The sequence below is a fragment of the Bos taurus genome, chromosome 16, assembly GCF_002263795.3.
Source record: "Bos taurus isolate L1 Dominette 01449 registration number 42190680 breed Hereford chromosome 16, ARS-UCD2.0, whole genome shotgun sequence".
Lineage (NCBI taxonomy): Eukaryota > Metazoa > Chordata > Mammalia > Artiodactyla > Bovidae > Bos > Bos taurus.
In genome coordinates this window covers 55,740,532-55,761,111 of record NC_037343.1, presented here as the reverse complement: position 1 = coordinate 55,761,111, position 20,580 = coordinate 55,740,532, and the positions used below count along the sequence as shown (strand labels likewise).

General features: G+C 35.1%; 1 protein-coding gene across 1 annotated transcript; it reads right to left on the bottom strand.

Moving 5' to 3' along the window:
• Nucleotides 1-9,450: 9,450 nt before the first annotated feature.
• On the bottom strand, nucleotides 9,451-13,803 carry GPR52 (G protein-coupled receptor 52). Its single transcript, NM_001100304.1, is given in 2 exon segments — nucleotides 9,451-12,590; nucleotides 13,711-13,803. A coding segment is annotated over 1 exon segment (1,086 nt). The 5' UTR covers nucleotides 12,372-12,590; nucleotides 13,711-13,803; the 3' UTR covers nucleotides 9,451-11,285.
• Between the last annotated feature and the right edge of the window lie 6,777 nt (nucleotides 13,804-20,580).

The following is a 20,580-nucleotide window of genomic DNA, read 5'->3' as shown; positions in this document are numbered from 1 at the left end:
CTCAGAGGAGATAAAGTGAAAATCAATTCTCTTAATTTACTTGTTAATGTAGAATTGCTGCTGGAAGTCTGTGGTGAAGCAGGTAGATTCATTACTATTTGAACCACCAGGGAAGCCTAAAGGTAGGCTGACAGTTGTTAGCGTGAAGGTAAACAGGCTCTCTTCTTTTAGAAAATTGTTACCATGTATAAATAATCATTTTAATAATACTAAGTATTTCTCTTTCTTAAAAATTCAAACAAAATAATACTAAAGTTTATTTATAAAATGTTCATAAAAAGTATGCAATAACATAGAAAACTGCTTAAGATATAAATAACTACATTAAAAACCCTTTACATAGAAAAAATCCTGGTCCATGGTAGAAAATGACAGGGGCGGGGGAAACAAATTAGTTTTTATATCTATGTGTTAATATTATATAGAATTATGGGTGATTTACTCTCTTTTATATCCTTTTAAATACTCCTTATATTTCCTGCTGGCTCAGACATAGTTTGCCTGCAATCCAGGAGACCCAGGTTTGATCCCTGTGTAAGGAAGATCCCCTGGAGAAAGAAATGGCAACCCATTCCAGTATTCTTGCCTAGAAAATCCCATGGACAGAAGGAAGAGCCTGGTGGGCTATACCCTATGGGGTCACAAAGAGTCGGACACAACTGAGAAACTAACACACACATATTTCCTTAAGGAATAATACTTGTTTAAAGATCAAAAATAAAAACTAAAATGAATTCTGACTGAGGATGAAAAAGGGGAATTAGCTATGTTGAAGCAATGAGAATTAGAAGAGGCAGACTATTATTCAACATAGTTTTGGAAGTCCCAGTAGGGCAATCAGAGAAGAAAAAGAAATCCAGATTGGAAAAGAAGAAATAAAACGCTGTTTGCAGACAACTTGATGCTATACATAGAAAACCTTAAAGATACCACCAGAAAATCACCAGAGTTAATCAATGAAATCTGTAAAGCGGCAGGATATAAAATTAATATACAGAAATCCCTTGTATTCCTATACACTAGCAACAAAAAATCCAAAAGAAAAATTAAGGAAACAATCCCATTCACCACTGCAACAAAAAGAGTAAAATACCTAGGAATAAACTTATCTTAGGAGACAAAAGATCTGCATGCAGAAAACTACAAGACACTGATGAAAAGAAATCAAAGATGACACAAACAGATGGACACATACATTATGTTCTTGGATCTGAAGAATTAATATTGTGAAAATGGCTATACTCCTCAAAGCAATCTACAGAGTCAATGTAATTCCTATCAAATTACCAATGGCATTTTTCACAGAACTAGAAGAAAAGTTTTACCATTTTTATGGAAACACAGAGCACCCCAAATAGCCAAAGCAATCCTGGGAATGAAAAACGGAGCTGGAGAAATCAAGACTCCCCAACTTCAGATTGTACTACAAAGCTACAATCATGAAAACAGTATGATACTGGCAGAAAAATAGAAATATAGATCAATGGAACAGGACAGAAAATCCAGAAATAAACCCATGTACCTATGGTCAACTAATCCATGACAAATGTTGGAAAGACAGCCTCTTCAACAAATGGTGCTGGCAAAACTGGACAGCTACATGTAAATAAGTGAAATTAGATCATTCTTTAACACCTGACACAAAAATAAGCTCAAAATGGATTAAAGACCTAAATGTGAGACTGGACATTAAAAAACTTTTAGAGGAAAACATAGGCAGAACACTCTCTGATATAAATCGCAGCAAGGTACTATTCACTTTGTCTCCCAGAATAATGGAAACAAAAACAAAAATAAACAAATGAGACCTAATTAAACTCAACGACACTTTTGTACTATGCTGAACACTGAACATTTCCTTCCCTTTCACTTTAATAAATTTTCAAATACCCCAAGGTATCCTCTGAGACTAAAGCATCCAAACACATAGCTATATATTTAGGTCAATTCATCTTTAAAATTGGCAACCCACTCCAGTATCCTTGCCTGGAGAATTCAATGGACTGACAGCCTGGCAGGCTACAGTTCATGGGGTTTCAAGAGTTGGACATAACTTAGCAACTAAACTGCCATCTTTTAAATGCATCAAGTTCTCTAATTCTTCAGTCTATTCCATTTTTCCTAAAATTGTTTTGCAATCTCTCCCTCAAATTCTAGAAATTAGATAGTCTGCCCCTTAGCCTGCTTCCCACAATTCAATAAATTACTCTCTGGACTTAAAAGCATCCAGGAGTATCTGCAGAACCACAATTTATGTCACATAAAACATAAACAAATATTTATTGTCCTGATTTATTGATACAAAAATGCAAACATAACCAGCTAATTCAGATTTCAATAATTTGAATTTTGCAATGACTCATCTTGAAAATCTTTTTAATGGGTACCATAAGTTAAATGATCAAAATTTTCACAAAAACCTTAAATGTTTAAAACAACAAACTTTTCAAACAATTCAGTAAAATTAAGTTATATTCAGTTGATGCATACACTAGAAACTAAGGAAACAGTTCATCTAAGGACATTTATAAGGCAATCCTGTGTTAGCCTAATTAGAGTTCCTTTAATTTTTCTATAACCACATTATTTCACTGAAAGAAAACTGAATTATACATTAACAGGGTTTTATGTAAAAATATCACTAATTCAGACTGCTCTCTCTGATTCCCTGAGTACAATTTTTTAGACTATACACAACAAAGCACTTCATAAAGCACGGTAGCCAGAAATGTCAAGACCTTTTCTATCAGTAGGTTCAGAAAAAAACATCCTATTATGACTTCAACAACACTGCAAATCCATTATAAAGAATATTTAGAACATAAAGTGAACAGCTATGACATGTTTACTTTTCAAAAGCGGATATATATATATATATATATGTGCTAGTGTTTTTGACAATTCTTCATCATTAAGGAGAAGGGGGCAACAGAGGACAAGATGGATGGATGGCATGATCAACTCAATGGATGTGAGTTTGAACAAACTCCAGGAGATAATGAAGTACAGGGAAGCCTGACGTACTGCAGTCCATGGAGTCACAAAAAGTTGGACATGATCTGGTGACTGAACAACATCATCATCATTAAGGTTATAGTTTTTAAATATATAACTGCTGCTGCTGCTGCTGCTAAGTCACTTCAGTCGTGTCCGACTCTGTGTGACCCCATAGACGGCAGCCCACCAGGCTCCCCCATCCCTGGGATTCTCCAGGCAAGAACACTGGAGTGGGTTGCCATTTCCTTCTCCAATGCATGAAAGTGAAAAGTGAAAGTGAAGTTGCTCAGTCATGTCCAACCCTCAGTGACCCCGTGGACCGCAGCCTTCCAGGCTCCTCCGTCCATAGGATTTTCCAGGCAGGAGTACTGGAGTGGGGTGCCATTGCCTTCTCTGAACACTGCTCAATTCAGTTTACATATCTCTCAATAAATTCAGCAGATGTTTTTAAACTGTTGTGTTTTTTAAAAAGATAGGTAAATTTTATGACCCTCTATGAATAAGAAATTTCTTTAAGAAATTAGCAGTGCTGAGAATACATCTCATTAAAATTTTCCATGACCTCAAAATCCCACCTTCAATATACAATTAAAACTTCATATGGAATTTTTCCTGTATTAACTAAGTCAGTCCTCATTTTCTACTCAATGAAAAAGGGTCAGATCCCTTAACGACCAGCCATCCATAAATACATTATTCAAGAACTTTATCACAGGCAAAAACGTTGCTGCACAAGGTATACGGTCAGTACTATCTTTGTCTGGCTACGTGATCTTGTGAGGGTCACTTAAAAATCTTATCTCAGATTTCTACATGTAAAATGAGATAGGGTTTACTCACAGGAGCTTTTAGAATACATTTAATTCATAATGCCAAGGGCATTATACATGTTCAAAAGCATTTTAAGCTTTCTCAAAACTTAATTTCTTAACACATATGACAGGAGAGGCAAGTACTTGTCTCCAATCTCCTCTATGCACACAGAATCATTTGAATATATCCCATATTAACATTCCCAAACTAAGACATCACTGGTAATCTCAACAAAGAATGTTACCTCAAATCCTAATAAGTTTTCTATTTAAAAAATATGTGTACCTTTAACTATAGCAAAAGTAAACACTCTGCAATGACTGCAAATTGAAAGCAGAGGGATTTTTTCTCAGCCTGTAACAGGTGCTTCCCTGGTGGCTCAGTGGTAAAGAATCTGCCTTCCAATGCAGGAGACATGGGTTTTGATCCCTGGATCAGGAAGATCCCCTGGAGAAGGTAATGGCAACCCACTCCAGTATTCTCACCTGGGATTCCCATGGACAGAGGAGTCTGGTGGGCTACAGTCCATGGGGTTGCAAAAGAGTTGAACATGATTTTTAAGCATTATAACAAATACACATATATCCACATGCACACACCTTTTTATCTTGTCCCATAAATAAATGCTACCACAAAATGTTCTGGACTTCAAAATCTATAAATGTATATCAAGGTATAGCCCTCTAATAAATTTAAATTTTTTGTTCAATTTTAAGTATTAAATCACATATAGAAACTGAGAAGATAGAGCTGATAAGTCGTGCTGATGACTGAAATAACAGAAGCCATTATAAGACCCATTTAATAATAATATATTCTAAACATAAATCTTCAAAATGTACTTTTCCACAGTTATCTCCAAGTAAATATACCTAAAAATCCAGTAATCTTTTGAGATCTTGGAGTGCAAGAAGTTAAATGCATATTTATTTGTAATTTTCCTTAAATTTGAAAATCTAATTTATGGCAAGAACATTTCACAAAAACCTACATATACATTACACAGAAGTTGTTTTCTTACAAATAAGAAATTATAATTTGCAATTGGCAAGGAATTCTAAAGACAAAATTTTGAAACTTTTTCTTGCCAAAATAATCACAATAAAAATCCAAATACAATTTAACTTGTTAAAATATTAAAACAAGAACTTTATGATTTTTTTAACCTATTGTTCACAAATTATCTTTTAACCTTGGCAAAACCTATCATTTATAGTACCAATTTTACAAATACCATTTTTAATTACAAAACCTGTGGAGGAGTTAATGAAATAATTGTGAAGAAGCTATTTATTATTATAAAATGTATACTCTAAAAATACCTATTTTAAACTTCAGACTTTATTAGGAATATAAGTAAATGTTTTAAAACTGTATGTTACACAGAGTATATGCATGAACACTTGCTCCTGTCAGGCATAACCTCAGACAAATGCACAGGTCATTTCTTGCTACAGTCTGCACTGCATTCAAAGACACATTTTGAATTTTAAAGAACAGACTATATAACTTTGTCCTTGATTTTTTTTAATGTGTGGGCCTTCCACTGAAAATAATGTCATCACTTTGAATTTATAGAGTATATTTGAGTAGTTTTAACCAGCATCAACATCATTTCCACTTGCTTAAGTAGAAAACATAAAATAAAATTGGAGTCAGATTTCTAAACTCAAAGAGAAACGTGATTTATTTTGCATAAAGGAGCATTTGGGGAAATTTCAGAATTTAAGGAAAAAATTCCATCCAATAAATTCTATCTCTATACTTTATGTTGCTTCTTGATACTTATCACCTGCATATTTTGAAATTTTACGATCTCCAAAATTAATTTGATCCCATTTATGACAGTGAAGATATTGATATCATATATGCCTTAAACACCCATCAGACATAACCATCTCCAGCTGAATTTATTACTCTGATTTTCTTCACCATAATAGGGAATCGTATGTGAAAATAAAATAAAAGTTATCATTAAAAAGTTACAGATATGATCTTTGGGGATGGGGGTGCTAAAAAACAGAATCTTGCCTATCTGCGAAATAGGCAGCTAACACATAAGCTGGACTCCACTTCCCTAATGCAAGGTCATCCTTCTGTTATTTAAAGATGTGAAAAATGCATTTTAAAATGTATTAATGGTGCATTTTTTTAAAATGGTGCATTAAAAAAATGTGGTAGGTAACAGAGATACATTTTAGATTCAGCAAATAACACTTAAAAATGATTATGCTGAAGCAAAATTATATAAAGAACATCTAATATCAAAGAAAGGCATCAAATGTCTCTGAAAATTTTACATGTAATAACAAATATTATACAAGTCAGAAACTACATAAACTCTTTAAATGAAAATTGTATTGATACAAAATTTGCTAATGTTACCTGTAAAATCAACAAATCTACTGTGAAACATCAAAATAGTTTTTAAACAGCACACTTAACAAGACAATTTTTCCAATTATAAAAGAAGTAAAGGTTCACTATAAAAATTTTTAAACAGTATTAATAAAGAAGGAAAACCTAATCACATCACTTTTAATATTTTTAAAGAATTGTTACACTATTAAATAAAGGTAAAATATTTTAAATTATAGAGCAAAACTAGCACTGGATAAAACTGCTGCCTCTAGATTTTGTTATTCATTGAAGTGTTAAGGAAATTTCCTCCCTTGCTTATTTTCTAAGAAGACTTTCCTGAGGAATAGATATTAAATTTTGTTGAATAATTTTATAGCATCTGCAGGAACAATTATGTTGCTTTTCTCCTCTGACCTATTACTAATGGACAATATTAATAAATTTACTATTAATAAGTGAAAAAAAAAACTTACGTTTATAAGAAACACTGAAAGGAGGATTATTTTTTCTCTTCAAATCATTTTTCCTCAATGTCCACACACTTGGTTGTTGATTTACAACTTTCTACACATCCTTCCTAATCTTAAAGTTTTACTCAGGGAAAGGAGCGACTGTTGGACCCTACACATCAGAACAGAGCATCAACTCAGTAACAAAGGCTCCTGTGCACTGTGACGGTCCTTCCTGGACAGAAGGATGCTATGCTCAGCACATTACACAAGCAAATTCCCCACATCTTAATTTCCTCTGCTTATCACACATTTATATCGTTTTCACATCTAATGATTACCTTCCAGGGTAGGGAGAGACAGAGGAAAGTCATTTAAGGCAACAACTTCATTTCTAATTTTATATAATAAATGATATAAAGAGAGCAACTCTACTTATAATCTTTGTTTCTTCCAGGTAATACGTTTATGACAAAATACCTTAAATTCCAAGTTAGTACACAAGGAAAACTAAAATGCAAAGACAAATGGCAAGGTACTCAACAATGCTTTCCTACTACTGCCAATCTGATGAAAGAAAAATGTTTAAGGATGTTGTTTTAAATATATAACTAATATAATTTTTGTATTTACTATATTCAATAAAGTGTTAGTCGCTCAGTCGTGCCCAACTCTTTTGCAACCCTATGGACTGTAGCCCACCAGGCTCCCTGTCAGTGTAATTCTCCAGGCAAGAATACTGCAGCAGGTTGCCATTTCCTTCTCCAGGAGATCTTTCCAACCCAGGGATCAAACTCAGATCTCCCGCATTGTAGGCAGATTCTTTACCAGCTAAGCCACCAGGGATGTAGGTTAATCTCAGAGTCATCCTGTCTCGTTTCATCGTCTGCTTGCTGGATACCTTTCATCTCCAATGATGTCTTCATGAACAACTATTTCTGGGAAAAGAGCTTTCAGAAATTAAGGAAGCTTTCTACATTTAAAAAAATCTGGTGGTTTAGTCACTAAGTCATGTCCGACTCTTGTGACCCCATCGACTGAAGCAGCCAGGTTCCTCTGTCCATGGGATTCTTCAGGCAAGAAAACTGGAGTGGGTTGCCATTTCCTTCTCCAGGGGATCTTCCCAACCCAGGAATCAAACCCAGGTCTCCTGCACTGCAGGCAGATTCTTTACCACCTGAGCTATGAGGGAAGCCTGGGTTTAGGCCAAATTCAAGTTTAACAGATTTGGCAAAAAAAAAAAAATGTCATTTTATATAACTCTAAAGTGTTATAAAATACAACTTCCTTATCAGAATCAGTAATCTTTAACTCGTGATAGCAATAAATATGGCAGCCACAAAGACAATAAAACAGCAGCTACCACAATTCGAACACTTTATCTCATTTAATCTTTAAATCCAGCCTACTAGGAAGGTACAAGTCTCTGGATCTTTCTGATCCAGATGAGAAAACTGAAGACTTGGAACATTTAGTATCTTACCTAGGGCTAAACAGCTTATGAGGGCTAGGGTTTCAGTCCAGGCTTCACAAACTCATAGGTTACAAAGCCTTATGACATTATATAACTTTAGAAACAACTCCACAGGTAACAGAACATTTAGAAATAGACTACAGCATTATTGTTTGGCTGCCATCTATAACCAAATTGGATAATTACCACAGAATACAGTATAGTGGTAAGAATGATGGTTATGCTTTCCATTCTTAAAACATATTCACCTTAAAAAGGCAGAATAGTTTCAAAATAAATATTATCTTATAACAAAACACATATTAAGTCAAAAGGAAGTTAAGTGGCTTATCCTGGCATTGCCCACAAAACTTTAAAATAAGTGAAGAATCTAAACCAAGGACTTGCCTTCTAGAGGCTTTCCTTTCAGCCTATAACAAAGCTTTCCTTCTCCACCCTTTGTCTTCAAAAAAATTACTAAAAAATTTATAGAGACTTGGAAAAGATATGCAATGAAAACTTAACAGAAATGAACAAAAGGACTATCAAGGGACTGTCATGCGCCAGGGTTTCAGTTTGATTAAAGACTAAAGCACTAAGTGTGGGCTTATCAGATTGCTATTTTAATAAAAGAGAGTTTTAAGATCAAGGAAAAAGATATCACAAGGAAAGAACTGAAGCAAAGATTTAGGTGAGGGGAAAAAAATAAAAAACTCAAACAAGCTTTGCAGGGAAAAGGTAAAGACAGAGGAACAAAATTTGAAGGCTGTGGGGGGAAAAGGCAGGGTAGCAAAATGGTTATGTGAGTGTGGACGAACCTCTACCACTGACCACTGAACCTTGGATAAATCGCTTTTCTTTGGCTTTCCCATCTTTAGTATGGGGATAAAAACAGTAGCTATCTCCAAGGGTTGCAGTGAGAATTAAAAGTTATCACATACGTAAAACTTCACTGTGCCTGGCATATAATTATTAACTAGCATGAGGAAAAGCAAAAAAGAAAAAATGCCATAAACACAGCCTCAGGTTTTCATTACAAAGGATGTATGAAGTCTTTTCTAACTATACTTACATACCAAACTAAAGGAATCAACATCTGATTCCCAAATAACACACACAATGTTGAAGTTCTATTTATATCACTCAACTTGAAAGTTAGTATTATGTTTCCTCAAACTTTATTTTCCTTAAACTGGTCTGAACTCAAAGGCACATTTCAACTTACCCAAGATGTCACTGGCAAACGGAATGAGAATCAATGTAAACAACCCAAACCACAAAAATGTGAAATAAATTTTTGATTTCCCAACAGTAACCTCTTATTCTAAATGTTTTATTAAACTGAAGCAACTGAAGCAAAGTCTGATTTTCAATATGTAGAATACCGTTTTATTCTTTATTTTAAACCTTTCTTACATGTTTAAAAATATACAGGGGTTCAGAACAACCTCAATAAAACAATGACATTTCTTTTACTAAAGGACCTCTTAAGTCAAACCACCAGTGTGCAAACATTGTTGGCTTCCAATTTGAAGAGTCATAGGCACACTTCACTATATGCATTTCATAAAATAATCAAAAATGCTGAGAATACTCAGTAGTTTGATATAAATTTTAAAATATCTGACAGGAAACTTAAGGTTAAAAAAAAAAAAAGTAAGATTTAGATGTTTTAGCACTTACACCTGCTTCACTATTAATTTCTCAAATGCCATTTTGCTACATCTAAACCCCTGACAATTTATTACACAACTCCATATAGCACACAAAAAATTAAGTTAATTTAATCTCTGAATGGGAAAATAGATCATTACAAAAGAAAATACTGACAGTTCTTACCTGTTATTTGATAATTAAGTATACTTTATTCTCAGCATCTCTAGGAATAAAGCTTGGTCTAATAGAAACACCTAATTAACAACTAACAAAAGTATTTTTCTATTAAAAGACGTTTTTATATATTTGTGTCCAATGTTGACGATTTAAGCAACAGTGATCTATATAGTGTGCTAAGAAGACATTAGGCACAGATCACATAATGTAATTTACATGTTCTTTGTTGTAAAAAATATAGTATGTGCAAATGCATTATCATACAAATTTTAGTGGACCACAACAGTAAGCTTTGCAGACCTAACATAAAAAGGCTAATATTTTACTCTTTAAAAAAAAAGGTGGAACACACCAAGTAGCTTTAAGAGCAATATCCCACTTCTGAGTGAGTCCTCTGCATTTGCATTGTGAATTATCTTAAAGAAAAACAAAGCTTAATTATAGGCCCCCCGAGAAAGGACACCACTTTGGGCACATGTATTATTTCAAAAGCAACTAAATAAAAATGTTTCCCAAACCCATTAAAAAATACTTAACACAATATCTTAAACAATATATAGAATACTTTTTTAGAAGGAATAAGCCATTCAACATTATGACTTTTATATAATAGATTCTTTCATTAGCTAAGACACTTCTGGCTTAAGGTACCAAAGGATGCAGATAAAGAAAAATGGAGGAAAAATAATAGCAGGCTGTTAGAAAGGCGGAGGGAGCATACATTTACCCAGAAGAAACAAACAAACGAAAAAACTGTTTCTTCACTGCAGAAATTTGTGCTACGGATATAAAAACACAAGCATAAGGGTTGTGTGGCAGGTAATAAAATATAATGCTTGCTATGCATCCTCCATGGAGGGACCTTTTAGGGACTGCAGATTAGTGAGTTTAGAAGTACACTTTGATGCAAAAGGTTATACGTTACCACATATAAAATATGTAGCATTTTTCTATAAAGGGCAATTTATGTAAGTAATTCCACAAACACAGAAGAGAGTGAGAGAGACAGAGAGAAAGAGAATGAGAGGCAGAGACAGAGGAGAGAGTCCAGTCAGAAAGAGAGAGAGAGACAGAACGCCAGGGGCTTCGCTCATGCCCTGTGGAAGATCTGAGGTACTTTTCCATCCTCAGAGCTTCACTTTTCCTAGTACTGCATATTTATACTCACACACCACAATTATCTCATGAGATTACCCTCTATATATATTTAGGTTTTTTTTTTTTCCGGGAAAAAGAAAAAAAAAAAAGAAACGTTTAGTCCCTTCCTCTCATAGTCAACTATTCAAGTAAATATTTCTCTAGTGGCAAATTTCCAGATGAAGCAAGGATACAATCCAAAACTACTGTCAGATTACATGTGATTTACTGTGGAGTTTTCTTCAAATGGAGCAGGAATTAGCCCGTTTCCTAGGTTTGGGGTCTCGTGCTTCCTTATCCTTGACACACATACAAGATGTACACATTGTCTCAGACAGTCTTCGGAGGCCTAGCCGGAAAACACTGTTGGAGAGGCTGTATATAACACAGTTACAAAAACTATTACTTATAGCCAGCCAGGTGGTTAGGAAGGACAGTGTTGGATTGTCCAAGACCCGGGAGCTTTCTAGAAGAAAGTAGATGATATAAGGGAGCCACAGCATGTAAAACACACTGGTTATCCGGAACAAAACCATGGCGTAGCGACGATCAGGGCTATGCCCGGCGTCTCCGGAGGCAGCCGCTTCATGGCTCGGGAATCGGGCCCTCCGGTCATTTATCTCTTTGGTGTGCTGCCGGCAAATTTTGAAAATGTGGAAGTAAGTGAAGCAGACAACCAAGGCAGCAGGGGCATAAAGTAAACAAACAATAAAGCCGGTAAAATAGGCACTGGTGAGCCAAGACGTGGCACACCATTCAAAAATGTCACCGTGGTAACCAGGTTTCCCCCAGCCAAAAAAGGAAGGCAAGAAAATTAGGCAAGAGTAGATCCAGATTAAAATAATGCAAATTCTCAGGCGACATGGGGTGACCAGTTGATTGTAGGACAGAGGCTTGGTGATGGCAAGATAGCGATCCACACTGATGCAAGCAAGACATGCCATAGAAACACTTTTCAGTACTGAGATGATATATCCAAAAACCTGGCAAGTCAGTGACTCGTGGATACCTGTGGAGTAGTGGAGAAGTGAGAGAGTAGGAACCAAGCAGCTAACTCCAACAAAAAGATCAGCATATGCCATTGTTTGAATGAAATAGCTGGTCGTATAGTGGTGTAAAAGTGGAGCACAGTGAAAAACAAAGATGACCGTTAAATTCCCAGCAATGATGAGAAATGTCAGCAAGACAATGACAATTGTCTCGAAGATGCATACATCCACCGCACTGTAGTGGCCAAATCCAAGTGGGCAGGAGTGACGTTCAGACACATTCAAAATGCCACTGCTCGTGTTCAGGATCCTCCATTCAGTCCACCTGGAATCATTCATGGCTTGGAATTAAAAGGACCTGCAGCCCTAGCTACAGCAAGCAGGTGCCCTGCCTAGCATCTGCTAAACTCTGCCCAGGAGTGTCTCAGCGTCAGCTTCGGCAGACAGTGGCAGTGCTTCTGTCACAGCTGAGCATCCCGGGGAGTACTCAAGTCTCTTCATCAGCCTCGGTGCAGCAGTAACACACCTCAGCTTTGGGGGGGGAGGAAGAGGAATAAGCTAGAAAGGAGGTGAAAAACAGGTCACCAATTAGCTTCCTCCGATGCTTTCAAACAACTTTTTGCAGACACAAGGCACTTCTAGAGAAAATGAACTTCTTAATGATATCTTGCACTATGAAAAATTAAATCTGTAAAAGGAAAAAAGCAATTGCCAAGGAAAGAAAAGCTCCTGTGGACCATTAGTTCTCTTCAGAAAGGTAGTTTCTTAGGGATCAACTAGGAAGAACGAGGAAGAAAAAAAAAGTCCTAAATAGTAACTAAATAGTCCTAAACAGGTTTCCTGTTTCATCTGTCAGGGGAAATGGATTCAAATTTTAGAACTTAATTAAAATCACAAATTTGGTTGGAAAGCTAAGAAAAAGTTCATTGGGCTAAATAGTGTCTTTAGGTTCAGTTCAGGGTTTGATACTGGTGGGTCAACTTTATGATCCATTTCTCTCTCTTTTATCTCAAAAGCTAAGAATCCCCTTCTCCAACAAGATTAATTCTAAAAGATTCATCTCTATTGGGGCACAAAGGAGCAGAAGAGAGGTAACAGACTCCAGACTGCCCTATAACTCTCATGAGAGGAAGAAAAAAGCATCCTTCCAATAAGGAAGATAATACACAATGGGTCAACACTGAAAAAATAGAAAAACAAACTTCTGAAAGTTTTAATTCTGCATGCATTTTTTAAGCATTCAGATGAAAACAGTTTTAGTCCATTACAGTTAATGATGCTACCACCAGGACTGTAATTTATATCTTTTCCTTTTCAAAAGGAAAGCAAAATCATTTTTGCTATTAATTCAGCATCAACAACTGAAAATAACCTTCATTATCTGATACGCCACCTTCCTTATAATGGAGCATGATCGTAAAATATATAGCTCAAAGTTAATTCTCACCTTTGCAACCACATCTCTCTCTCACAAATATATGTAAATATATATAAAATTTAGACAATAGAAACTTTCCTATATGCTCTGAACTTCTGACTAGAAATGCTACCATTATTTATTATTTAGGTATTTCTAGTAGGCTTTATAGTCTATATTGCTGTATCTTTTCTGTTTTCTTTAAATGATTAATACATTAAATCATTATTTCGACTAAATCTTTTCAAAGTAAAATATTACCTTGTCTGTTATATTTGCAGTTCTATAGCAGCCATATGTTAAGAAAATGTCTCTTCTATTTCTGTACTCTATTTTGAGCAAGTGCTCAATTAGTACAGGGGCCATTAGGTAGGTTATAAGATGTTCTTGTTTTAAAATACTTCTAAAGCATCGAGATGAGTTTAAATCCTAGGGTTTGAAATACTGAAAGATTGGCAGGATAGAATCCATCCAAAAGGCTTCCAAGGTCATTCTGATATCAGGTTAGCATTTGTCAAAAGTCTTTTTTAAAGTACAGGCATTTCAGAGACTCTCCTGTCAGTCTTTGTTATCATACCTTTTGAAGAAATACCATGCATTAGAAATAAAAACATTTCCTTCAGGAACAATGCAGGAGCTTAATAGAAAGCATTCTTCTCAAAGTTATTTTCTTGTGCACCATCAGGTCATCCAGGGAAGTCTTTCTTCTTTCATAATAATATCCACAGGATATTCCTCCTTGTACATTCCTAGTTTCACTTATCACAAAATAGTTTTCTTGTTACAGGAATAAAACAATGCTTCTCACCTACATTCACTCTTTATCAGCTGCTAGGCTGGGCTGCTTGATTCAGAAGTCCAATTTACTGTGATGCAGTTACCGAGATGCTGTCAGTATATTCTTCACAATCTCTCACTGCCTGCACCTGAGCCGAAGCCCTGCTCCTCCTCCTCCTCACCCTGAGCTGATGCAGAAGAACTCACCATCAGAAAGGTGACTCGGTCCTCCTGCCCCAGTCAACAGCACAGCCAATGGCCACTGCAGCTGAAACTGTCACTAGGTAACAGTTGCCAGGCACATGCAGGCTTATAGACTTAAACTCGGCAAGCTCCGATCAAGATTGACAAAAGAAGACAATGGAACTGACCGACGCTTATAACATATTAATGACATGTATGAATGTCTAGAGGTATTGTCCTTATAGCATGTGTAAAGATTATTTTCTATGAGCAGGACAGGAAAAAGACCCTAGGATGCACCTTTAAACCCTGTAGAGAAACTACCACAAGGTACTATGACACTAAAAAGTCAGCAGTAATCTAATGCTCATTGGCAGAAAAAACTTATTAATTATTAAAAATCATCTAAGTCTTCATGAACTCAAGTGACAGAGCAACTATTTTTATTCTCTAAAATATATTCTATTTTGATTAATAGAAGTTACTTTATAATCTTTCCAACCTCTGCCACACCCACACTAAACTGCTGAATCTGATGTACTTAACTGTACAAAGCATTGGAACTAATACCTCTATACTAAAATCTACTAGCTGGGCTATTTAAGGTCAAATATTACCTCAGAAAAGCAGACATTAGAAATAAACAGAATGACTGCTTAGTTCACTTTTTATCCTAATAGAAAAAAGAATTAAAGACTCAAAGAACTTTTTCATATATTTCTTGAGCTACTCATACCCAAGTAAGAGGAAAGCTAATTTATAAGCTCATTTACATAATAGATATTTAAAACCATTTCCACTTATTTTGACTTACTATAGACAAACATTCCCAACTTTAAAAATATTTCTTATAGGGTCAGCAACTTTCTTAAAAGTGATTTAGAATTAATTTATACATTATTTCAGAATTGAATCAGGAAATTTAAGATGAAAACGGATAACCAACATTTAGAGCATATTCTATGTGCCAAACATTATGCTATATGCTTTACATTTTTTTCTCAGTAAAAATACTAAATCCATATGAAGTAGATACCCATCATTATCATCTTCCAAAGGAAGAGAGTGGGTACCTAGAGAAAGTAAGTATAATTTGCTTACTAACAGTCATGAAACTAGGAAGGAAACAGGTCAAAATTGTCATTCTTAAAACCATTTTGATGAACCCCTCCCTCATTCTCTTTGTTTTCCACTTAGAGCAGCTATTAATAAAATGTCTAAGAACAATTATTTTCGGATTTAAAAAATTATTTATAAACCACAGGACCCTATTTTTTCCTTAATTTTTAACTAACTTTCAGGAAGACCATATCATTGCTAAAATCTTCATGAGGTTAGGTGAAATTAAGAAACCACATTTCTCATTACCAGAAAAATTTATAAAATAAGTTAGAATAACAATCTTAGAAAGAGTACCATACTAAGATTTGAAAGTAAATTTTGTAAATATTTTTAAATTATGAAAGTATGACAACACATTTACCAGAGACTTGGAAAATACAGAAAAAAGTCACATACAGTTCTACTCTATATTACAACTATTTTTAAGTAAATTAAATTTTTAATTGGCATTTCAATATCAAACTATCAAAAATTAACAGAAGAAATTAGAAAGCAGAAGTATATAGTAGATCTGAAAAGCAGTATGAACCTATTCAACATAATTAAGATATATACAATTTTCATACAATAGCAAGGTAAAAAAGTTCCCATTGACGATAAACCAGAAGACACCAGAACATATCTAGGGACATAAAACAAGGTGCAAAAATTTCATGGTCTAAAGGTACTGCAATTATACAAAGTCTGTTCTGTTATCTCTGTGGAATTATGTTAGAAACCAATATCAAAAGCTATTTGAAAATAACCCACGTACTTTCAAGTGCAATGTGACATTTACCAAGAGAGATCGCTGACCTAGTCACTGAAAGCCTCAAGAAGGTTAAAAGACTGAAAAAGCACAGAGGGTGATTGCAGAAGAAAGCATTTAAATGAGAAATTAATATAAAAGCTAGAAAAGTTCTATTTTACAGGGAAGCATTTTGACTTTTAGGGACACATAAAACCATGAAAAGCAAACAAGATTTGGCTTAACTAAAACTTTCTTTCACAATAATAATAAATATTCAAAATAAAAGTTATAGATGATAAATATTCATGACTGTAGACAGGTCCTACATTCCACATAAAGAGTTAAATATGAAGGTTTCTGACAAAAACACTGAGAAATAAAATATTACTAATTATTAAAGTGGCTTCATCTAAAAAAATCTTTAAAAAATCATTTTAAAAGTATACACTATACATTATTTTTCAAGTTTTGAATCATAATATTTTTAAAAAATCAGAGAAATGACCAAAATGTCACTTACAGATATTCAAATACTAGATCACTTTGACCCATTTATTTCCAACAAATAATCACTGGTAGAGACTTACATCTAAGAAAAATACAAATAATCCCTAGTTGTACATGCATTCAAAGGTATATGATAATATGGGAGGGAGAGTTCAAGGAGCAATAGATTTGACCCACCAAGCTTCCTTCTTTTCTTCTACCAACTTCAAAAAATCAGCTTCAGGAGTTCTGACAAGGTAATTTTCTTCTTTTCTGAGACTGACTCTTACTACTAGCCCCTCACTTTCTTTCCCTTCTATTCTTTTTTTCTGAACTGATTATAAGAGAAACTAATTTATAAAGTGAAGCTCTAATAACAACAGCACTAATAGCATATATTTACACAGCTCATTACATAAAGCACTCTGTTTTTATATTATGCATAATTCTCTTCATTTTAAGGGTCATTAGATGTTTTATTACTGCCATTCTTATTAGTCATTATCAACCACCCCCCTCTCCTTTCAACTTATGAATCATTATTTGGGATTACTTCAGAATTATTTCTAACAACTAAAAGTTAGAACTTCTTGAGATGATACATCACAGATGTTTAATTTTTCATTCATACCTTATATATGTTTTATATGTTCAACCTTTGTACATATAAAATTCAAATATGAATCAATATTTCATTAGACATCTAAGCAACTACTCAATCGGGGTTAAACAGCAAAAGAAGAGAGAACCATTAGCCACTGGTGGTAAACAGCATAAACAATAGGCAATGATTATCAAGGAGAAATGCAAAACCAATACTGTGGGAGGAAAAAAAAACAGAAGATAATGTAAAGTGTTTTTAAGCTTATTTTTAAAAGATACAAAAAGGTGTATGGACTCAGAATTTACTTATTTCTTCAACTATTCCTCCCCACCTATTAACTTTTCTCCACCTCACCGTCACTACCCTAAGCCAGCTAGCCATCATCGTGTGTGTGGACTACTACAGAGGCTTTCAATCTGGTCTTCCCGAGTGGTTGGTGGCCTCTTTTCAAACCACTATGGGCAAAACAGACAGAATATTCTTTTCAAAATGCAAACTAGATGGCACCATGCTCACTGAAATGCTTCAGCCATTTCATACAGCCCTTAGTATACAATTCTAACAGGTCCTACAAAATCTGATCTCTGTATACTATTCAATCTAACTTCTCTTTTCTATTGGGATTAGCTAATTAGGCTCCTAGAGAAGGAAATGGCAACCCATTCCAGTATTCTTTCCTGGAAACTCCTATAAACGGAGGAGCCTGGAGAGCCTGAGCCCATTGGGTCACAAGAGTTGGACATGACTTAGTGATTAAACCAGCAGCACCACCACAAAACTGGCCCTACCTGCCCCCTCTCCACCCTTTCCTCAACCCACACGTATTTGCTATGTTCCCTACTTGCCACAGGATATTTGTACCTGCTGCTGATTATGACATCATAGTTTTCTTTCTTTTTAGTTAATTCAGATATATATATATATATATATAATCCTAATATATAATTATATATTTTATATATATATATAAAATCCTAATATATTCAAATTAAGGGCAATATTATTCATTTATTTATTTATTAAAGTTGTTCAGTCGAGTCCGATGCTTTGCAACCCCATGGGCTATAGGGGCTTTTTTCAAACCACTGTGCTTTGAAAGAAACCATATACAGTCCATGGAATTCTCCAGGCCAGAATACTGGAGTGGGGTAGCTTATCCCTTCTCCAGTGGATCTTCCTGACCCAGGAATCGAACCAGGATCTCCTGCATTGCAGACTGATTCTTTACCAGCTGAGCTATCAGAGAAGCCCATTATTCATCTATACCTCTACCTAAATCCAATTCAATATGCATACTTAACTGCCACTTTGAAAAATCCTATCTAGTGGGAGATAATGATTATTATCATTTTAAGAATAAAAAAATGCTACAAAATATAGTATCAATGCATTTTAAATGTACTATCAAATGTAGTATCAAAGCAACTTGGTCTAAGCACCAAGAGAAAAAAAAATGAATATAAAGTGGGACATCTTAGAATCCACTGATTTTGTGATCCTTCAAGAGCAGAAAACAAGCTTATAGATCAACTTCATTTTATTATGAGGCAAGTTACTAGCTATTAAAAATATTTAAAAAATATTAGTGGTAATAGAAAAAAATTTCCTCAAACTGACAAAGACACTATATGGGAAAGATCACAGCTAACATAATGCTTAACAGTCAAAGAGTAAATGCTTTTCTTTTAAAACTGGAAACAAGGCAAAGACGTCTGCTCTCACCACATCCACGCACAATATTCTGGAAGTCTCAACCAATACAACAGGCATGACAAATAGTTTAGTGATAAAGGAAAAGAAAGACATGACTGTATATGTAAGAAAAACCCCCAAAATTCTACCCCAAAAGCCCATCAGAACTAATGAGTAAATTTTTTCAGAAACAAGGTTAATATACAAAAATCACTGCATTTCTATACACTTGGAACAGTAAATAAAATTGTAAACAATAAGCTATTTACAACAGCATCAAAACACAGAAAATATGAATAAATTTAACAAAAGACATGTGTGTCCTCTACCCTAAAAAATACGAAATGTCACTGAAAAAAAATAAAAGGTCCTAAGTAAATGGAGAGATATATAATCTGTACAAATTAGAAGACTCAATATTGTTACAAATATTAATTTTTCTCAATCCGACTCTGTGCGACCCCATAGACAGCAGCCCACCAGGCTCCCCCGTCCCTGGGATTCTCCAGGCAAGAACACTGGAGTGGGTTGCCATTTCCTTCTCCAATGTATGAAAGTGAAAAGTGAAAGTGAAGTCACTCAGTCCTGTCCGACTCTTAGCGACCCTATGGACTACAGCCTACCAGGCTCCTCCGTCCATGGGATTTTCCAGGCAAGAGTACTGGAGTGGGGTGCCATTGCCTTCTCTACTCCAATTCAAATCCAAGTAGGTTTTGGTAGAATTAAGAAGTTGATTCTAAAATTTATATATAAACACAAAGGACCTAGGACAGCAAAAACAATCTAAGGGAAGGATTAGAAAAAAATCTGGAGGACTGGCACAACCTGATTTCAAAACTTATTATAAAGCCACAATAATTAAGATTGGCATAAAGATAAGCAAACAGATGACTTAAAAGAATAGAGCCCAAAACTGTCCATACAATGAAATTCTGCAACAGGAAAAACTTTGATGAAAGAAATAGGAACATGGCTGCTGAGGGCGGGGGGGGGGGGTGGGGTGTGGGGGTGTGTGTGGGGGGGGGTGTGTGTAAGTTATAGCTGAAGAGAATGATAAAGATGACTACACTTGCTTTTTTCAAGTGCTCCCATTATGGTGCAAAGCCATCAAATTAGAGGCCTAAATTACTTGAGTGCATTTAAAGGCAATGCCAGGAAATCATATACATTGATGTTGAAAAAGAAAAACACCAGAATTCTCCGAAGCAATGTCTGAAAGAACAGAAACTGCTGGACAGAATAAGTACATTCAGCCCGTGTCTACTTTCACACTCTCTCAGTCATTATACCTGACTCACTCACTGCTCACTGTTTGTACTCACAGACACAACAGTCCAGATGCAAGTGAGACACTGAGCGAGAAAAGGCTTCTTATTAAATGCCAGTTACACAACACTCTGAGACTGCCCTAGCTAGCTGGGATCCGAGACAGCTGGCTGAGAAAGCAAGACCTTTGCGACAATCCAGTATTTGTAGTCAGTCACAAAGGAAAATGGACAAACAAAATACTAATTTATGTGCATGTTTAACTCAGTGG